This window comes from Cyclopterus lumpus, chromosome 8 (genome assembly GCF_009769545.1).
Source record: "Cyclopterus lumpus isolate fCycLum1 chromosome 8, fCycLum1.pri, whole genome shotgun sequence".
NCBI classification, from domain to species: Eukaryota; Metazoa; Chordata; class Actinopteri; order Perciformes; family Cyclopteridae; genus Cyclopterus; species Cyclopterus lumpus.
In genome coordinates this window covers 19,008,936-19,024,612 of record NC_046973.1, presented here as the reverse complement: position 1 = coordinate 19,024,612, position 15,677 = coordinate 19,008,936, and the positions used below count along the sequence as shown (strand labels likewise).

At 42.8% G+C, this 15,677-nt stretch overlaps 2 protein-coding genes across 2 annotated transcripts in view; both read right to left on the bottom strand.

The window, feature by feature from the left end:
* Positions 1-9,555, bottom strand: part of baiap2a (BAR/IMD domain containing adaptor protein 2a) — a 49,109-nt gene extending 39,554 nt beyond the window's left edge. The window contains exon 1 of the mRNA XM_034540131.1: positions 9,312-9,555. Within this exon, the coding sequence (XP_034396022.1) occupies positions 9,312-9,383 (72 nt within the window). The 5' untranslated portion in view covers positions 9,384-9,555. The remainder of the gene's footprint in view (positions 1-9,311) is intronic.
* Positions 9,556-10,847: 1,292 nt separating this feature from the next.
* On the bottom strand, positions 10,848-14,481 carry LOC117735066 (charged multivesicular body protein 6-like). Its single transcript, XM_034539484.1, has 8 exons — positions 14,269-14,481; positions 13,894-14,003; positions 13,572-13,659; positions 13,045-13,131; positions 12,610-12,675; positions 12,201-12,281; positions 11,262-11,337; positions 10,848-11,146 (listed from the first exon to the last, which is right to left on the bottom strand). Exons 1-8 carry the CDS (start codon positions 14,332-14,334, stop codon positions 11,097-11,099), a joined length of 624 nt encoding a protein of 207 aa, XP_034395375.1. The 5' UTR covers positions 14,335-14,481; the 3' UTR covers positions 10,848-11,096.
* Between the last annotated feature and the right edge of the window lie 1,196 nt (positions 14,482-15,677).

Here is a 15,677-nt window from a genome sequence, read left to right as displayed (position 1 = left end):
TGTACTACATCGTTACCCTAAATTGTGGTGGTTAATTGGGAAATGGGGCCACGAGGCACTTTACGTTGTGTGACACGAAGAGAGAGAAAATGTGTGAGAATTAAGTGAAAATGTGTCTATGTAATCATGTGCTGTATATCCCTTCCCATCGAAACACTCCTCTGTATCATCTTTCACTTAAATAAGTAATGAAATAAGAACTATGTCACAGCTGAAGTGTTATTCTTTCCTTTGCAGGGACAGAGAAGCTGTCCATTCTGCGGCTGCCTACACGAGGATTGAAATTAATTAATTAATTATCGGCACTCGGGCCAAAAATTATAAAGCAGACAATTAAAATGAGGGCAGAGAATTATCTTTTACAAAATTAATAAAAAATGGAGTTTGACACCGATTTGTTCTGTGAGGTGAGACGGGGTAGAAAATGGAGAACTCAGGAGCACGAGCATTAAAAAAAAAAAAAAAAAAAAGAAAACACAAGATTGATGTGAATTGTGTGTGTGAGCGACATAGATCGTCAATTCAAACTATGGGATATTAATCCATCTCCACTCATTCTGTTCAGTCACACACACACACACACACACAGGAGGCAATTTCAAAGCTGATTAGAATCAGGGGGAATCACACACACACACAAAATCAGATGCCAGGATGCCATCATCATCATCAACATCATCTGTTCCTTCGCCTCGCTCCTGCCTCCTCAGCCACTCTTCTACATAGCAACCAGACGCAGACCTGAAAATGCCCGGGATCAGCCGAGCACTGCAGCCACCAATTATTGAATTTGTAAGGAGTGCAGGGGCACGTCATGTGGTGACAGGCAGCCGAGCCTAATGATATAATCCAGAGGAATGTACAAAAAAAAAAGAAAAGAAAAGAATGTGCGGATGTACTTATGACAACCCCACAGATAGTCTTTTCTTTCCTCATAAAGGAGCAGCGTGGGTTTATGATGGGTGTCAATCAGATGGATGATAGCCGAGACCTTTGGCATGAATTAACTACTGTGCCAAGAGAAAGAGAAAAAGTCAGGTTTCTGTGCAATCTCCCGTCTGATTGACTGGATGGAGGAACAAGGACAGACCGGGAAGAGACACCACGGGATCTGGGTGTCGTTTCCTGGGGAAAACCCTGGGATGCACATGTTCACACGCTGAAGGAGAACGGAGAGAAAATTGCTAATTGTACCGTATCGTGTTTTTATATAATTAAGTGAAGCTAAAAGGATAAAGCTAGCGGCATTACTTGTGGATCGTTTACTGAAAATAAAAAACACAGCAGGCCAGAGAAAAAGCGAAGTCTTTGTCTTTTTGTCGAGGTAACAGTTTTGAAAAAAAATAAATAATAATAATAATAATAATAATTCACTAAAATTAGATAACGTTAAAATCCATGCCACCTAGTTTTGCCTCAGGGAAGCATGTTGGTGCGGTAGATTTGCAATGTGTAGGTCAGTTGGTTACAAAAAAAAAATAAAAATACATTGTAAATATTCAGTGCAATTTATTTCTAAAGTACTCTGCAGCCGGCCAGCGTACTGCATACAGACCAGTTTCCCACGAACAATGCTTTACTTCATTGTACTCCGCGTCATGAAAGACATCGTGCTGCCTTCAGGAGCACGCCGGAAAGACAACAGACACTTGTCAGAGGTTGCATTCCGCACAAATCCTATTACATTTAGCCGGAAGAATGCCAATTTAATGTAAAAGTTCATGCTCAAAAATAAAACTCACGTCAATGTTTTGACACCCATTTCCTCATAAGGGAGAGTGGCACACTTTTATTAAATCAATTCGGTGCGACACAGTGGCATTTACTTGAGATTACGGGGGGGACAAAACACAGCAGGGGATTTGGAGTCTGGAAATTCCTGCAGAGCGACTGCACAAGTGAACCCAGCCAACTTCCTCTCAAAGACAGGTTGGAGAACTTTCTAAAGTAAACTGCAGGTACACAATCATAAGATGCCAAGTAGAAGTTTGTCCTTCTTGCATACCTAAAGTCTTACTAATGGCGCAGCAGTCCCAGCATGTGCTTTTTCTGGCAGCCATAGCGATCACCATAGTGATCACCACGTGAATATAGATATATATATATACTTTATTAATCCCCAAGGGGAAATGCGTTGTCATAGTAGCGCCCAACACTTTACAGACACCAAAGGGAATAGACTAAATAAACTAAACACACAAAATAAAATATAATATTTTATATATATATATATATATATATATATATATATATATATATATATATATATATAGATATATATACATACACACACACATTATATATACACACACACAATATAATACAAATAACTGTGCAGTGCGTATTAAGGAAATTAAATTAAGTTAAATGTAAACAGTGTGCAAAATGTGCTAAATATATATACAGAATAGAATACGATGTGTATACGATATGTGCGTCTTTTCCAAGTTGTGTTGAGGAGAGCAAACTTCTCAACGTCGTGGGCTGAGAGCAGCTCTCGTGTTCTTTTGTTAGGGAAGAGTCCCGAGTACATTATTGCACATCCGTCACGTCAAACGTTCTTCTAACTTCACAAAAGGCGACGCTTTGTTTGTTGATGCCGCACAACAACAACAAACGCTCGAGCTCCAGCGCTTGTTCTTCTGTTAAAAACAATGATGAGTGTGAAGGTTGTGTCTCTTATGACTTTGGTGAATAACTCAGAGATAATATAATTTAAAAAAAAAAGTGGCCTCTTGTGATCTTTTTGTTGAACTCGAGTAACCATCAATAAGCGCTGGTTATTACAGCTCATTAGTGACCAATCATCCAATCACGGGTTGTAGCTGGAGAAGTCATAATGAAAAGTCATGAAGCAGCAGAATCCTGAAGTACAGGACTCCGCTGTCAGTTTAAGTTTGCAAATTGTGCTGATCTGCCTCTTTGGAAGGTGTAATTGTATTTGCAAACGTGAGCATAAACATAACAGGCGATTATGTCCAGCGTGACTCACGTTGTCAGACAAGCGCTGTGCTATAAATCGAGGAAATGCAAACCTTTGGATGCATGCAAAAGGGGTTCATCTCCATGACCATAAATCTGGAACCAACCCCTTCCTAATATTTGTCCACCGCGACACCCCCATGCTCTTTTCTTTGTCGTATCGGCACTGTGGCATGTGAAAGCTAAACAAACAAAAAAAAGAAAGAAGAGAGAGGAGAACGGTGCAGGCTTATCATTTGGAAATACGTTTGTTTACTTGCAATGCAGAAGACAAATAGCAGCCAGTCATCCGACGTGCGCTGCAATCGAAAAAAAAACATCGTCACGTGGGAGTGAAATGCTTAGTCACGTTGGAGGTGCCACCCACATAGCAAATAAAAAGTAGTTCCTACACGTTGGTAAATGTTTGTCGAAAAAACAAACATTTTAAGAGGCTTTTTACGGATGGAAACGGGCCAGATTCAAAATCAGACACGAGGCTCGTTCCCCCCCCCCCCCCCAAAGTCATCTACGAGGGGTCTCAGGTGCAGAAGGGAAAAACTCTCACAGGCTCTTTGTCCTGCCCCCACCTTTCGATCGGCGGTGTGCATCCTGCCGGTGCACAACAAATCATTGGCTCGCCAGAGACCAACTATTGACCGTGTTTGTTTGCTTTGCTGTCATCTGCAGCCAGTGTGACCCCCTCCCTCCCCCCCCCCCCCCCTCTACTCAGCCCGGCATCAGGCCCTCAACTAACCCAACACAGGCGCCGGTTACCACAGCAACCAAAACCCAGACGTATTGGCGAGCTTCAGTTCTTTGACACCCGTTCATTTTGGTGGAGGAAAGAAATGCATTACCCTGAAATCCATGAAAGGAAATGTCTTCTAATGAATTGTGGAAAAACTCCAAAAAAAAAGGCAATAAACTGACAGCAGCAGAGATTGTCGTTTCTCCAAATGACCATCAAATGAACTTTAAGTCTGGGTTGCTTCACTTGTTAGATGAAGAGGATATCTGCAAATACACCTTAAGGCTGTTTATGACTTATGGATGTATTGTGTGAGGGTGCCACTGCTGACCTCCTCCTAGCCCTATAGGGACAGAACACCATGCATGTAGCGCTTGACAAACGTAAACTCGAAGTACATGCATGTCTCCTAGTGAGGTGTCCCACGGGGACAAGCGAGCACATGATCTAAATAAGAGACGCTGATGATTTGGTACAAATACACTAGAAGCACAGGGATCGCCATGACGGCGAGAGTGCGTGTTGCATTCGTCACTTTACATCCCAGCGGCACGGTTTCACTGGGTGTAAATGCACTCCCCCAAAAAGGAACATTGGAACCATGCGCACGCCAAGCTGACTTTACTTTCTGCACAATAGCACGAGTGGCCTGGGTGTCACCAGAAACACTGCAGTGGTCTGCTCAAGAGAGCCTCGTGGGTGGAGGATGGCCAATGCTACTGAGAGTAGCAGCATCTGCCACAGAGACATATACAGTCACACTAGCCACAAGCATGCTAACTGTAGCCCGTGACATATACATGCAAGGCCATTGTCCACTGCCACGGTACTCAGTGAAATGTTCTGTCTCTGCTTCTGTGCGTCTCGTTCAGTCTGCGTAATTACAGCTTCACCCTGCACAGTAATTAGGGACCATTTCAACAAGGATGTGGAATGTCTCCATCTATGGTTTCCTTCTCTTCATCTTCTTCCCTCTTGTGCTTCCACAATAAGCATTTGAATGCACTCAATAAAAGCAAAAGACAGTTATCATGTGTGCGGTTTTTTGAGTTTTTTTTTTTGTGACAGATAAGTAACATTTTGGACGGAAGGTGACCGCACAGATGTTCTTCATGTCGTCCGACATGGCCGATGAACGTTTCACCTCATCTTTACAAGGCGACTTTGATTAAACCCCGTTCTGCTTCTTTTGCAGTCAACGCACAGTGCAGCCTTGGATTTAGCAGTGAAACATCTCCAGTCTCCAGTCCTTGAGGAGCAAAAGAAAAGAGAGAATGTCTCTAAACCATCCACCCCCGGACGTGCAGAGAAGGTGGGTGTGTGGAGCAATAGTCCTTTCTCTGCATCGCAGTCAAAAAGGCACAGGGAACAAATCTGCTGTTCCACAGGCAATGAATGTTATGATATCTCCTGCAGTACATAATGCAATCTCTTCAAGGCCCTGGGCACCAGCAGGCATAAACTTGTTGAAACACTATATTCTGGGAGGCAGACGTTCAGGAGCTGGAGTCATTTGAAACTCCATTAAATTGCATATTAAGAAAGGAAAGTGGTGCCTGATGTGATATCCTTCTATGAAAAAAGAAAGAAAAAAAGGTAAACAATGTGATGCATGGCAACATCATTCAAGTGACTCTTAATGCAAGAGCACATGGCACTACACAGAAGACGGGGCTGGTTTACACTGAACCCCCTCGTGGGCCTTCAATGTAGCATTTCTCATCGATTACAACAGGTCCAACATCTCTCTTTTAACTCGGAAACAAAATCCTTTGCTCTTCCTCCGTCTCACTCGCCTTCTCCAGCGCGTCACTTACTGCACGTCTTTTAGCACATTGATATGACAGAAACACATAAGGACAATGGCACGTTGTTGCTAAGAGACCACCTGTTCAGATCTCCCACATGAGATTGCGGTGGAACCGTGAGTCTGCTTATCATTATCAGAATATCGAGGGTAGCGAACGTCACGGCAATATTTTAACCGAGAGAGAGAAACCATTATATAACGGCATGTCTTTTAGGAAGGAAAACTGCAGTTCAGATCAGGTTTTTTTTTTTTTTTTTTCAAAATCAGACAGCCTACTGCAGCGGGATCAAACTCATGACACAACGAAGATCCTATAACCGGAGAAGTGTTGAGTATCACGCTTGACGGCAAACAACTAGTTTTCCGTCCTCATAACAGCCATTTGAGAAAATGGCCTCCACCGCTTTCCAGACTGTGTTGACAATTAGGGAGTGGCGTTGCATGGGAAAATGAGTGTTGTCCTGAGGGCTGCCAGAGATGAGACACACCCTTCCATTCCCTTACCTGCCAGGGTGTGTTCAAAACCTGCAACACACAAAACCTCCCTCCGAATAAACACAAGTTATAATGTGCTAAAAAGGGTGTGTTCAACTGCCTCGCTTCCATGCTACCTTCCACAACCCCGAGGGTTAGAGTTATGAATTAAAAAAGGTGTCATTATAGGACTTATTCAACACGCAGTTCTTCAGCCTCTAGTCTGCAGACGCATATGTTTGTGTATTACACAGTGGGTGGGTGTCCCCTCCCCCCACACAGTGCTCAGACTTCATCCATCGGCATGTTAAGGGGCTTGACCCGGTCACCCTCACTCAGACACCAGTGACGAGGCCAGCTGGTGGAGATGACACACACACACACACAGAGAGAAGTGAGTCACAGAGGATCACTCCTGGATTGCCGGGTTTCACCGGGTTGACTCCCCTGTTGATTACCATCAAGTAAAAAAGAAAACTAAAAGGAGTGCCTCTGGCCTTTAAGGAACAACGTTTGCAGGGAGATGCTGGATCTCCAGTCTCACCCTCGTCATGCGTAAAGTCCCAGCCCTGTTAAACACACACACACACACACACACACACACACACACACACACACACACACACACACACACACACACACACACACACACACACACACACACACACACACACACACACACACACACACACACACACACACACACACACACACACACACACACACACACACACACACACACACACACACACACACACACACACACACACACACACACACACACACACACACACACACACACACACACACACACACACACACACACACACACACACACACACACACACACACACACACACACACACACACACACACACACACACACACACACACACACACACACACACACACACACACACACACACACACACACACCTCGCTGGGCTAACATGACTCACAGCGGTGCAGTTACCCCCCCTCTCCTCCTCTGCGATTACTCAGTATCTGCCCAGCTGCTGGCTGCAATGACTTTGCAGCCCCTGTGTGTTTTTTAGATCTCCTCTCCCTCAGGAGAGGTCTGTTGGCGTACGACGCAGAGGAAAACAATTACTGTCCACTGAGGCTTTCAAACTCGTAACGCCGAGCGAAACGGGGCCGGGTCATAGCGGGCCGCCAGTGTTATGGAAGACCCATTTGTCTCCCCCTCCACCCCCCCCAAAGTTAGTGTTAAGAGTTGGTCCAACAGCTGGAGGTGCAAACAATTATATGAAAAAGTAAAAAGCCACAAAGAGTCAAAGGGTACAACACTGTGAACAGAACTTTAGGGGGGTGGGGGGGGGGGGGTCTGCACTATGTTAAGAAATATCCAATCAGTGTGCTCTTCCTTCCGTCTGTCTGTGCCACTAATGACAGGGTGAACTTTCAGGTTTCAGAAGACCTGCAGCCCTACCGTCCCCTCAATGCTGGCTGACAAACACATGAAACTAAAAGTTGACAGTCTGCACTTCAATTGCAGCAAATTTCAGTGACAAAACTTGCCGATTACCGCCTGCATCTACAATAAAAACAACAGCATCACCTACACACATGCAGTGAAAGACTGATGTGCATCATCATTGAGATATGGTGGGAGTCAAAATTGAATCCACTCTTTAAATGTTGGAAGGACATTAATGAAACTTGCTTTTATCCCGCGAGGTTTGGTGAAGAAAGGCACGAGGAATGCCAAATAAGCGGTGACTATAGATGACACTCTGAGACTTCCTAGCTTTTGCCCCAAGGTCAGATCCCCAGTGTGGAAGAAGGTCTGCGTCTCTCCACTCTGTCGCCCATCAGCGTTCTTGGCTGTCAGGACTCTGACAGGGTGCTTTCACCCTCGAGAAAGAGCCCCAACTGCTGGGCTTGTGCTTGAAGGAGCAAGACCATCTCCGAAAGGACCAGTGCCCCCCCTCCACCCACCCACCCTCCAAAGGGTTTGGGATGCAGACACCTACAGTGTGTCTGTGTTGATGAGCCCACATTAGGTGTAAATACTTGGACAAAACCCAACAGAGCAGGGCACACAATTCACAATGGGAAAAAAAAAAGGATACACTGTAGGTTATGTGACCAATTTAAGGACAGAAATAGCCACCTGAAACATTTGCTTCCCCGGTTGGCTCTAAAAGAAGCAGCAGTCGTCAGTCACTCTTGGCTCATGCGGCCTCCTTACCGATATAAGTATATCCCCTGTAGGAGAACGAACACCCTCTACCCATCCTTGGCCTTCTCTTAGCTGCACTACAGCTGGATTGGGGGCAAGGGGGCAGTTCAAATTAAAGAACCACAGAAAGGTTACTGTGTGCCAGTGAGAATATATTGAAAGAGACTTCTTGGAGGTGTGGAGCCCTCATAACCTGAACCTTTGCTGGATTCTGAAACACGGCATCATGAACCCGCCTGGACCTAGTTTTGAAGGACGTGTAGCAACTATGGCTGAAAGGATTTGTCGATGAATGGATCAGATGTTCAGCAAACAGTCAATCGGCAACACTTTTCATAGTTTCAGTCACCTATCCAGCATTCATAAATGACAGAATCCCCACGTTAACCCCACATTAGCTGGTTCTCTGCGTTCTCACGTCATTGCAAATTGAAACATTTTGGGATCAGGAGGAAACTATGAAATAATTTTCCTTATTTGTATTCATCTTTTTACTGTTTTCAGGTACAATTTAGTATTACCTTTGTATACTATATCTTCTGAGAATATGTTTTCCCAGTGCTGAGGCTTACATGCATGCAGACTTCAGCCAGGTGTCTTTAGGCAGAAACAGGTTTGAATGTTGAAACTCCTGTGGGGCAAATGTTTACTTGTTGCAACAAATCAGCCCAACCTTCTCTGCCCGTCTAAAACTGACTTCTGGAATGCAACATGTCCCCATTTGGGCATGAAAACTAGAGACGCCAGGCTCCAGAAAACCTCCCGAGCTCTTAGGAATACAATAGGAGAAGAACACGTAGGAAAAGGATGAATGAAGTTTGATTGAGTGAGCACGAGGGGGGGTGGGGGCATTTTTTTTTTTTACCTGAGAGGTGTTGCCTGAATTACCAAAACCTGGTTTCGAAAAGAAATGTGTGGAGGTGGAAGACAAACCAACAGAGCTACGGGTGCCTCTCCCTAAAGAGATTATCGTTCAAAAAAAAAAAAACAAATAAAAACGACAAGGCTCTGAATGCGTCTCGTCCAGTTAATAAACACATCCGATTCACGGGTGGAATTACACCGTGTCCGACAGCCGGACACAAAAACTTTACTCATTAGTGCAATCTTACCTTATAGACATTTTCCGTCATGCGGTGAACCTCGTCGGTGCGAGACATCGTGAAGTCTTCAGCCAGGACCATAAACGGTTCTCTCCTTCAAACGAGTATCCGAAATAAAAAAAATGAGTCGACCGAGGAGATGGGGGGGTGAGGGGTGTGTGTGTGTGTGTGTGGGGGGGGGGTAACACACTAGTCGGCTCAAACAATAGGCGAGACAACGCGCCCGTTGAGAGGGAGATGATACTGCGCTCCCGAAAACCCCACTCCAACTAAACACACCTTCCTCCGCCTCAGCTGACAGCCCGCTGCTGCCTTCACGGTCCCCGCGACAGCTTAGTTTTTTTCGCCGTTTACACGCGCAGAAGAAGAAGAAGAAGAAGAAGAAGAAGAAGAAGAAGAAGAAGAAGCGTGCGGGGAAAGAATACAGGGGGCATGGCACCATCCATTTTACGCGTGTCGTAGAGGACGTAACAATAGTTAGACGTTGCACAAGTGGGAGATAGAGATGTTTAGTTATGTCGTCTAATTCATTGTTACGTTTGACAACAACTAAATTGTTACTGTGGCCTATAATTATCTTTTTTTTTGTTCGTGTGTAAAGGCTAGCGTTATATCATTTGATTAGTAGAATGATGTGCCGGTGTATTCCACGTTGACATGGATCCAGTGTACACTTCGTTCAAACTATAAAACAATTTTTTCCAACAGCATCAGAATGCAGCACCATCTTATCAAAAGCGCACATTTGGTGCACGCCCTCCACCCATATTTCTGTACCAATTGAGCTCCACCATTGCTATAATATGCATAAGTAAAACAGAAAAAAAAAATATATTTATTATGTAATTGCCTATTGATTCTGCATGTTTATATAGGCAAACACTGTGCAGGGTGATTAAATAACCCTGTAATGTTGTCCTCGGAGCAAAGGAGCAAATTAAAACTCGTTTATTTTCCTTCATACATCATTCTTAATGAAATAAATCCACCAAACAAGACATAAAAGACAGATTTAGAGTGTGTATCCACCCCCAGTGTTCCATGCACATAGCAGCATGGTGCATTTCGTTGTTTTCCGCCTCTGCCCATTAAAGCCTTTGTGCACTGTTATCATTCAGCAACCTACACAATGATGGTTGTCCCCTTGAAGTTCCTCTGCTCTATGTTTACAAAAGACAACTTTATGTATACAATTGCATTGCAGAGGTCTGTAAGTGAGTCATACTCTGATTGTTTTCAGTAAAACTATAGGCGATGTTTGTCTCACAGGGCATACTTTGTGTTAGCTTCATTGTACATGCCAATTAGAGTCTAAGTGCCCACTTAGTGTAGGTTTGTAAATACCATACTGGTTTTCTTGTCAAATATCTCCCACACATCAGCAAAAGGGGCCTTTTCTACTTTCTGCCAATAACCACACACACTTTACTGATGGGATGTGAAGGAACACACCTGTTTTGTAAACTGGCGAGGAAAGAGAAAAACTAGCAAAGAGCGCCCCCTTCTGGAAGAAGCATGATACGCAAGAAGTCAGAAGAAAACATATTGTGGTCACAGCTCAATTTAATGTGGAAAACAACTAAAATGAATGTGTAAAACATCTAAAAATGTGTCCGTTCATTCTGTTACACCATAACCATAAAGGTTACAATGTGACATTGCGTTGCGTATACAAGTCCTTTGTGTAGATACTTCAGGGGAGCACTGATGTGTGCAGGTCCCGCCTAGTGAAATACACAAAAGTGCCCTTCGGGACAAAGACAGCCTACTCTTAAATCACAAATTGACTCTGTTCTAGGCCGTTAACATTTCTCTGTCTGGCGTGTCCTTTGCATCTCTCCGCTCTAGAAGAGAAAGTCAAAGTAAAGCAATTAAGATCCATCTGGCATCAATTCCTGTACAAATATACAACGTGTGTTAAGAATGCTTCATGATGTGAAATAAGAAAAACAACCGTACCTGGTTCAGCTTTAGCTGCCTCTGGGACATCTGGTATGGGCTCAGTGGGGACTTCTGGAAGTGCTACATCTTCTCCCTGTTACAGGAGAGGGGACACAATACACGTTGAAATAATAGAGGTTACAGTGACATACTAAGAAAGGCACACATGTATTTATTTGCCGAGCTGAAAATGCTTTTTTTACGCAATCTTTTACTTCTTTTACCCCCCTCCCTCAATGTCCCTAAGCACTGCATTTTATAATGTTCTATTTTAAGTCCCGTGTTATTTTACCAAACTTGTTGGATGGTACATCCAAAACATTTAAATAGATTAAACCGCTAAAAATGATTATTGCATTGCTTGCTGCCTTTTTGTCAAAGTGAGAAGACCATAGAAATATAATCTGTGTCTGTGTTCAAGTGTGAAACATAATAATTTCCGTGGTTTGATAGGCTCGAGAGTGTGTGTCATTTGGAATAGCAATTAGATCACAAAAGAAGAAACATCTGCTGAGGTTTTAATTATTACCAATCAACCAAATTCATCCCCACAACTGTTTCTATTATACAGCCTGTTATTGCATACAAATTATGATTGTGTGGCCTCTGACTTTGCTACACTTATTCCTCTTATTCCTTATCTGTCTTTACAGATAATGTACAAATCTGGTCAAAATAACAGCGTGCAGTGTGGATATGAAATCTGCACTTGACTTAACTCTGCAATACAAATTTAACAACATTACTGCTCCAGATAAAGCGTGACAGTAAATGGCAAACAGTTGGAGCCTGTGGTTACACCAGGCCTCAGTGTGTGTGTGTGTGTGTGTGTGTGTGTGTGTGTGTGTGTGTGTGTGTGTGAATATAAATGTCAAGAGCGGTGTTCCAGGGAAAGATCACACGCTGGTCACCAACCATTCTGTGTAATAAAGGTTAAACATGCAGTGCAACGCCCACCTGAGTGATAGCTTCCAGCTCTGCTAAAACAGCCTCATCGTCCTCCTGCGTCAGGGCTCCAGCCAGCATTTCATCTATTTGCTGCAGGAGCAAAAATTAATGTGTAAGCTGACAGCTCTTTGACTGACAGCTCAGTTTTTTTTGTACTATAAACATGTACAGTTATCTAGAAAGGTTCCAGATTAAAGCCGTCTGCAGGATCTAAACATACAGTAGGTGATATTGTGAGTCCAAAACGTTCCTCACTTCATCATTTTGTTCTATTAGATATTGGTTTGACGTTTTCATAATTTGCATACGAAGTCTTGAGTGATGTTTTGTGGCGGTCACAGCGACCTTTGGCCGCCAACATCGAATCCGTTCAACCTCGAGTGCAAGTGGACGTTTGTGACATCAAGCAGACGTTTACCCTTTGATATTCAATCGATTCCTGGGTCTCATCCAGGATTCTCTCCACATCTTCGATCGACATGATCTGTCACAAACGAGAGAAAGGAGGCTCCCGTTACAGAAGTAAAGTGTTTTCCTCTCATTCTGGCGGGCCTGTGAATTTCCAGGGGCAAGATCTGTACGCTGTATCCGAGGATGTGCTGCAGTCACACCGCTGTAGTCAAGGCTTTGCTTTTTAATCCCTTAATCTTCAAACAATGTGCACCAGCTATGCTAAACACAAACCACAAGCTTTCTCCGCTGCTCAATCCTCGCCAAAGGGATCGCATTGAATAAAGTGTGTTTATCTTTGATATTATGGAAGTATACTTTCACATATCTAACGCTTGAGGGGGTATTATTATCATCACGTGGGTGTGAAGGGCATCTTTCTAAACACAAAAGGCATATTTACCTCGTGCATACTCTTCAGACAAGCATTGCCAACCTGAAGTCCCTCGATGACTCGCGTCTCAATTTGTATGAACTCAATATCTTGAACCTGTTGACAATTATTATAATGTAAAACATAAAAATTGCACAAATGCAGACAGTCAAGACAAACAAACTGTAAGTGATCAAAAGTAGTATGCTCCCTTAATTCTCTCATTCAACATTAACTACTAGTGGCTGATTATGTCATATACGGCATTATAACACCAATACGTATCGACTAAATTCACTTTCAGACAGCTGTGTAACATAAGTTAAGTTAATGGCAGCACCTATCATTTTCTGCACATGTTGGTGCTTGTATTTTGCAGATAATACGAAAGAAGAACACAAGAAAGAAAACGTTGGAAGATTTGGACATTCATTTTAATATTTCACCTGCTTCCTTGCTCTTTAAAAACAATTGCATGAACTATAAATCTGATGGGCCGGGGCTTGGAGACTCAAAACGCGACGACATCAAATAGCGTATAATTGCGCAACACTTACCATCCTCTCTAGGTTTGATATCTGAGTTTCAGTCTTGTCTAGAAGCTGATCTTGATATCGCTTTTTCTTAAGAAGCAGCAGCGCCTTTCTGCAATAACGAATAAAAAGAATGAGAAAAAAAAAACACAGCAAAAGGAGCATTTTTTTTCTTCTTCCTACGGTAGCCATACAGTACATAACATTGCATGCAGAATCAAATTGATGGCGAGATCTGCACCTCAGGAGATTGTCAAATGTGTGTGTGTGTGTGTGTGTGTGTGTGTGTGTGAAGTTCTGCCCCCCCTCCATGCACTGAAAGGGGCATCTTGTCTTTTTGTCTTACTCTTTCTTTCCATCATTTAGCAACTGCTTTGCCAGAAGTCGCTCTTTCTCCAGCTGGAGGGTGATTCTCTTCTGGTACTGCTTCAGTTTATCTCTCTGCTGCTTCAATTGCTGGGGGGTGGGGGGGGGGGGGCAAACCCAAAGTCAGGTGTATTGTTATGTAATGAAGTAATTAACCTGCATCCTAAATTACATTAAAAAGGCATGCATGTATAATATGTTGGGATTACCATGTAGCTACCATGTAGCTAACGTGGACTTCTCAACAAAAGGACTTTGGAAAGGAATTTGAATGACAGAGAACAGGCTAACAGCTAACGTTAGCTAACAGTCTGTCAACGGGACTAAGCTGTTGATGCAGCCGCTCTCAGCTCACCAAAATGGCTTTGTCTTGTTCCGTTACACGCGTAGGTCGACTCTTTCTCCCGAAAACGTTTCCCATTATTTAGCCACATCCCCTCCGCGTCCTCCTTCATCAACGGACACGTTATTACATATTATCGAACATGTTACCATGATAATAAACAGCCCCCCAAAAAATAATACGGCTAGCAGGCTAACCGACGACCAACCATGTTCACACAGTGTGTCCGTCACTCCTACGGCAAGCGAAGCAGGACATTGGAGTGGAAGTCTGTAGTAGTTGACTCCACGATCAGCACCTCGGACAGCAATCACGAGACTGACACATTTGGTGAAAATGACCACAGCTGAATATAATACACGTTTATAGTTTTAATTGTACAGTTTATAGTGTACCAGAGTTTTGTTTTGATCAAAGTAATGAAGGCAAAACCTTTTTTTTTTATGCACTGGTCAATAAAACATTTATTTTTGCTGAATATGTGGAAAGAAACCATCTTGGAACATACACATTTAGTTGTTTATTTTACTAAATTTTGTGTGTCCTGAATTCACCAAAAGGCAGCCAACAATCTCCACCTCAGTAGCAATTACATACATCGAACCTGCCAGTATGATTTCCATCTATATTCTGAATTTTTTTTTACAGAGAGGATTTTGATCGTACTACAAACATGGTGGACATTTGACAGAAAGAGATATCTCTCTAAAAAACAACTTTGACTCTAATGCCAAGAAAATAAAACTATATTTTTTAACCTGCAGCTTTATCCAACGAAGAGATTTCTGTTCTGGGAATGTATGCACATTGACACGTTTGATGCGATAATGGATGATTTGCATATCAAACTCTCCTTCGTTTCTCCCCCCTTAAACTTTACTGTTCACGATCAAATTTGACCAGTCTGTTTTATGTTGATTGTTTATTTATGACTGTGTTGATGTTTATTTATGTTGCAACACTCGCCATGACAAATTCCTTGCATGTGAAAACATACTTGGCAATAAAAGGTTCTGATTAATAATCTTACATTAAAACAAAAAAACCTTTAATCACCAAATGTTATTCAACACCTTTTTAGCTCTAAACAATGTCTGTTTTCCATCTGATGAATGGCCATAATCTAGTGTTTCCCATTCATTTCCTATGGCGGTCACCTTTGACCGGGAACACCATGGGCGTTACAAAGTTACTAAAACCACAAAAAAAAAAAAGGAAAGTGGTGATTAGCAATTGTATATGTTCAAATGTCTCATCTGGAGAATATCATATAGGGCCTTGAGGCAATCAGATGTAAAACACAATATTTCTGATTGATTAAAGTTGTAAATCGGTCAGATTTGACCTGAACGCGACAGGATAACATGTATTTAAAAAAAGGCAATTCAACAGTAATTGTCTTAATGTAACTAATCAACTGG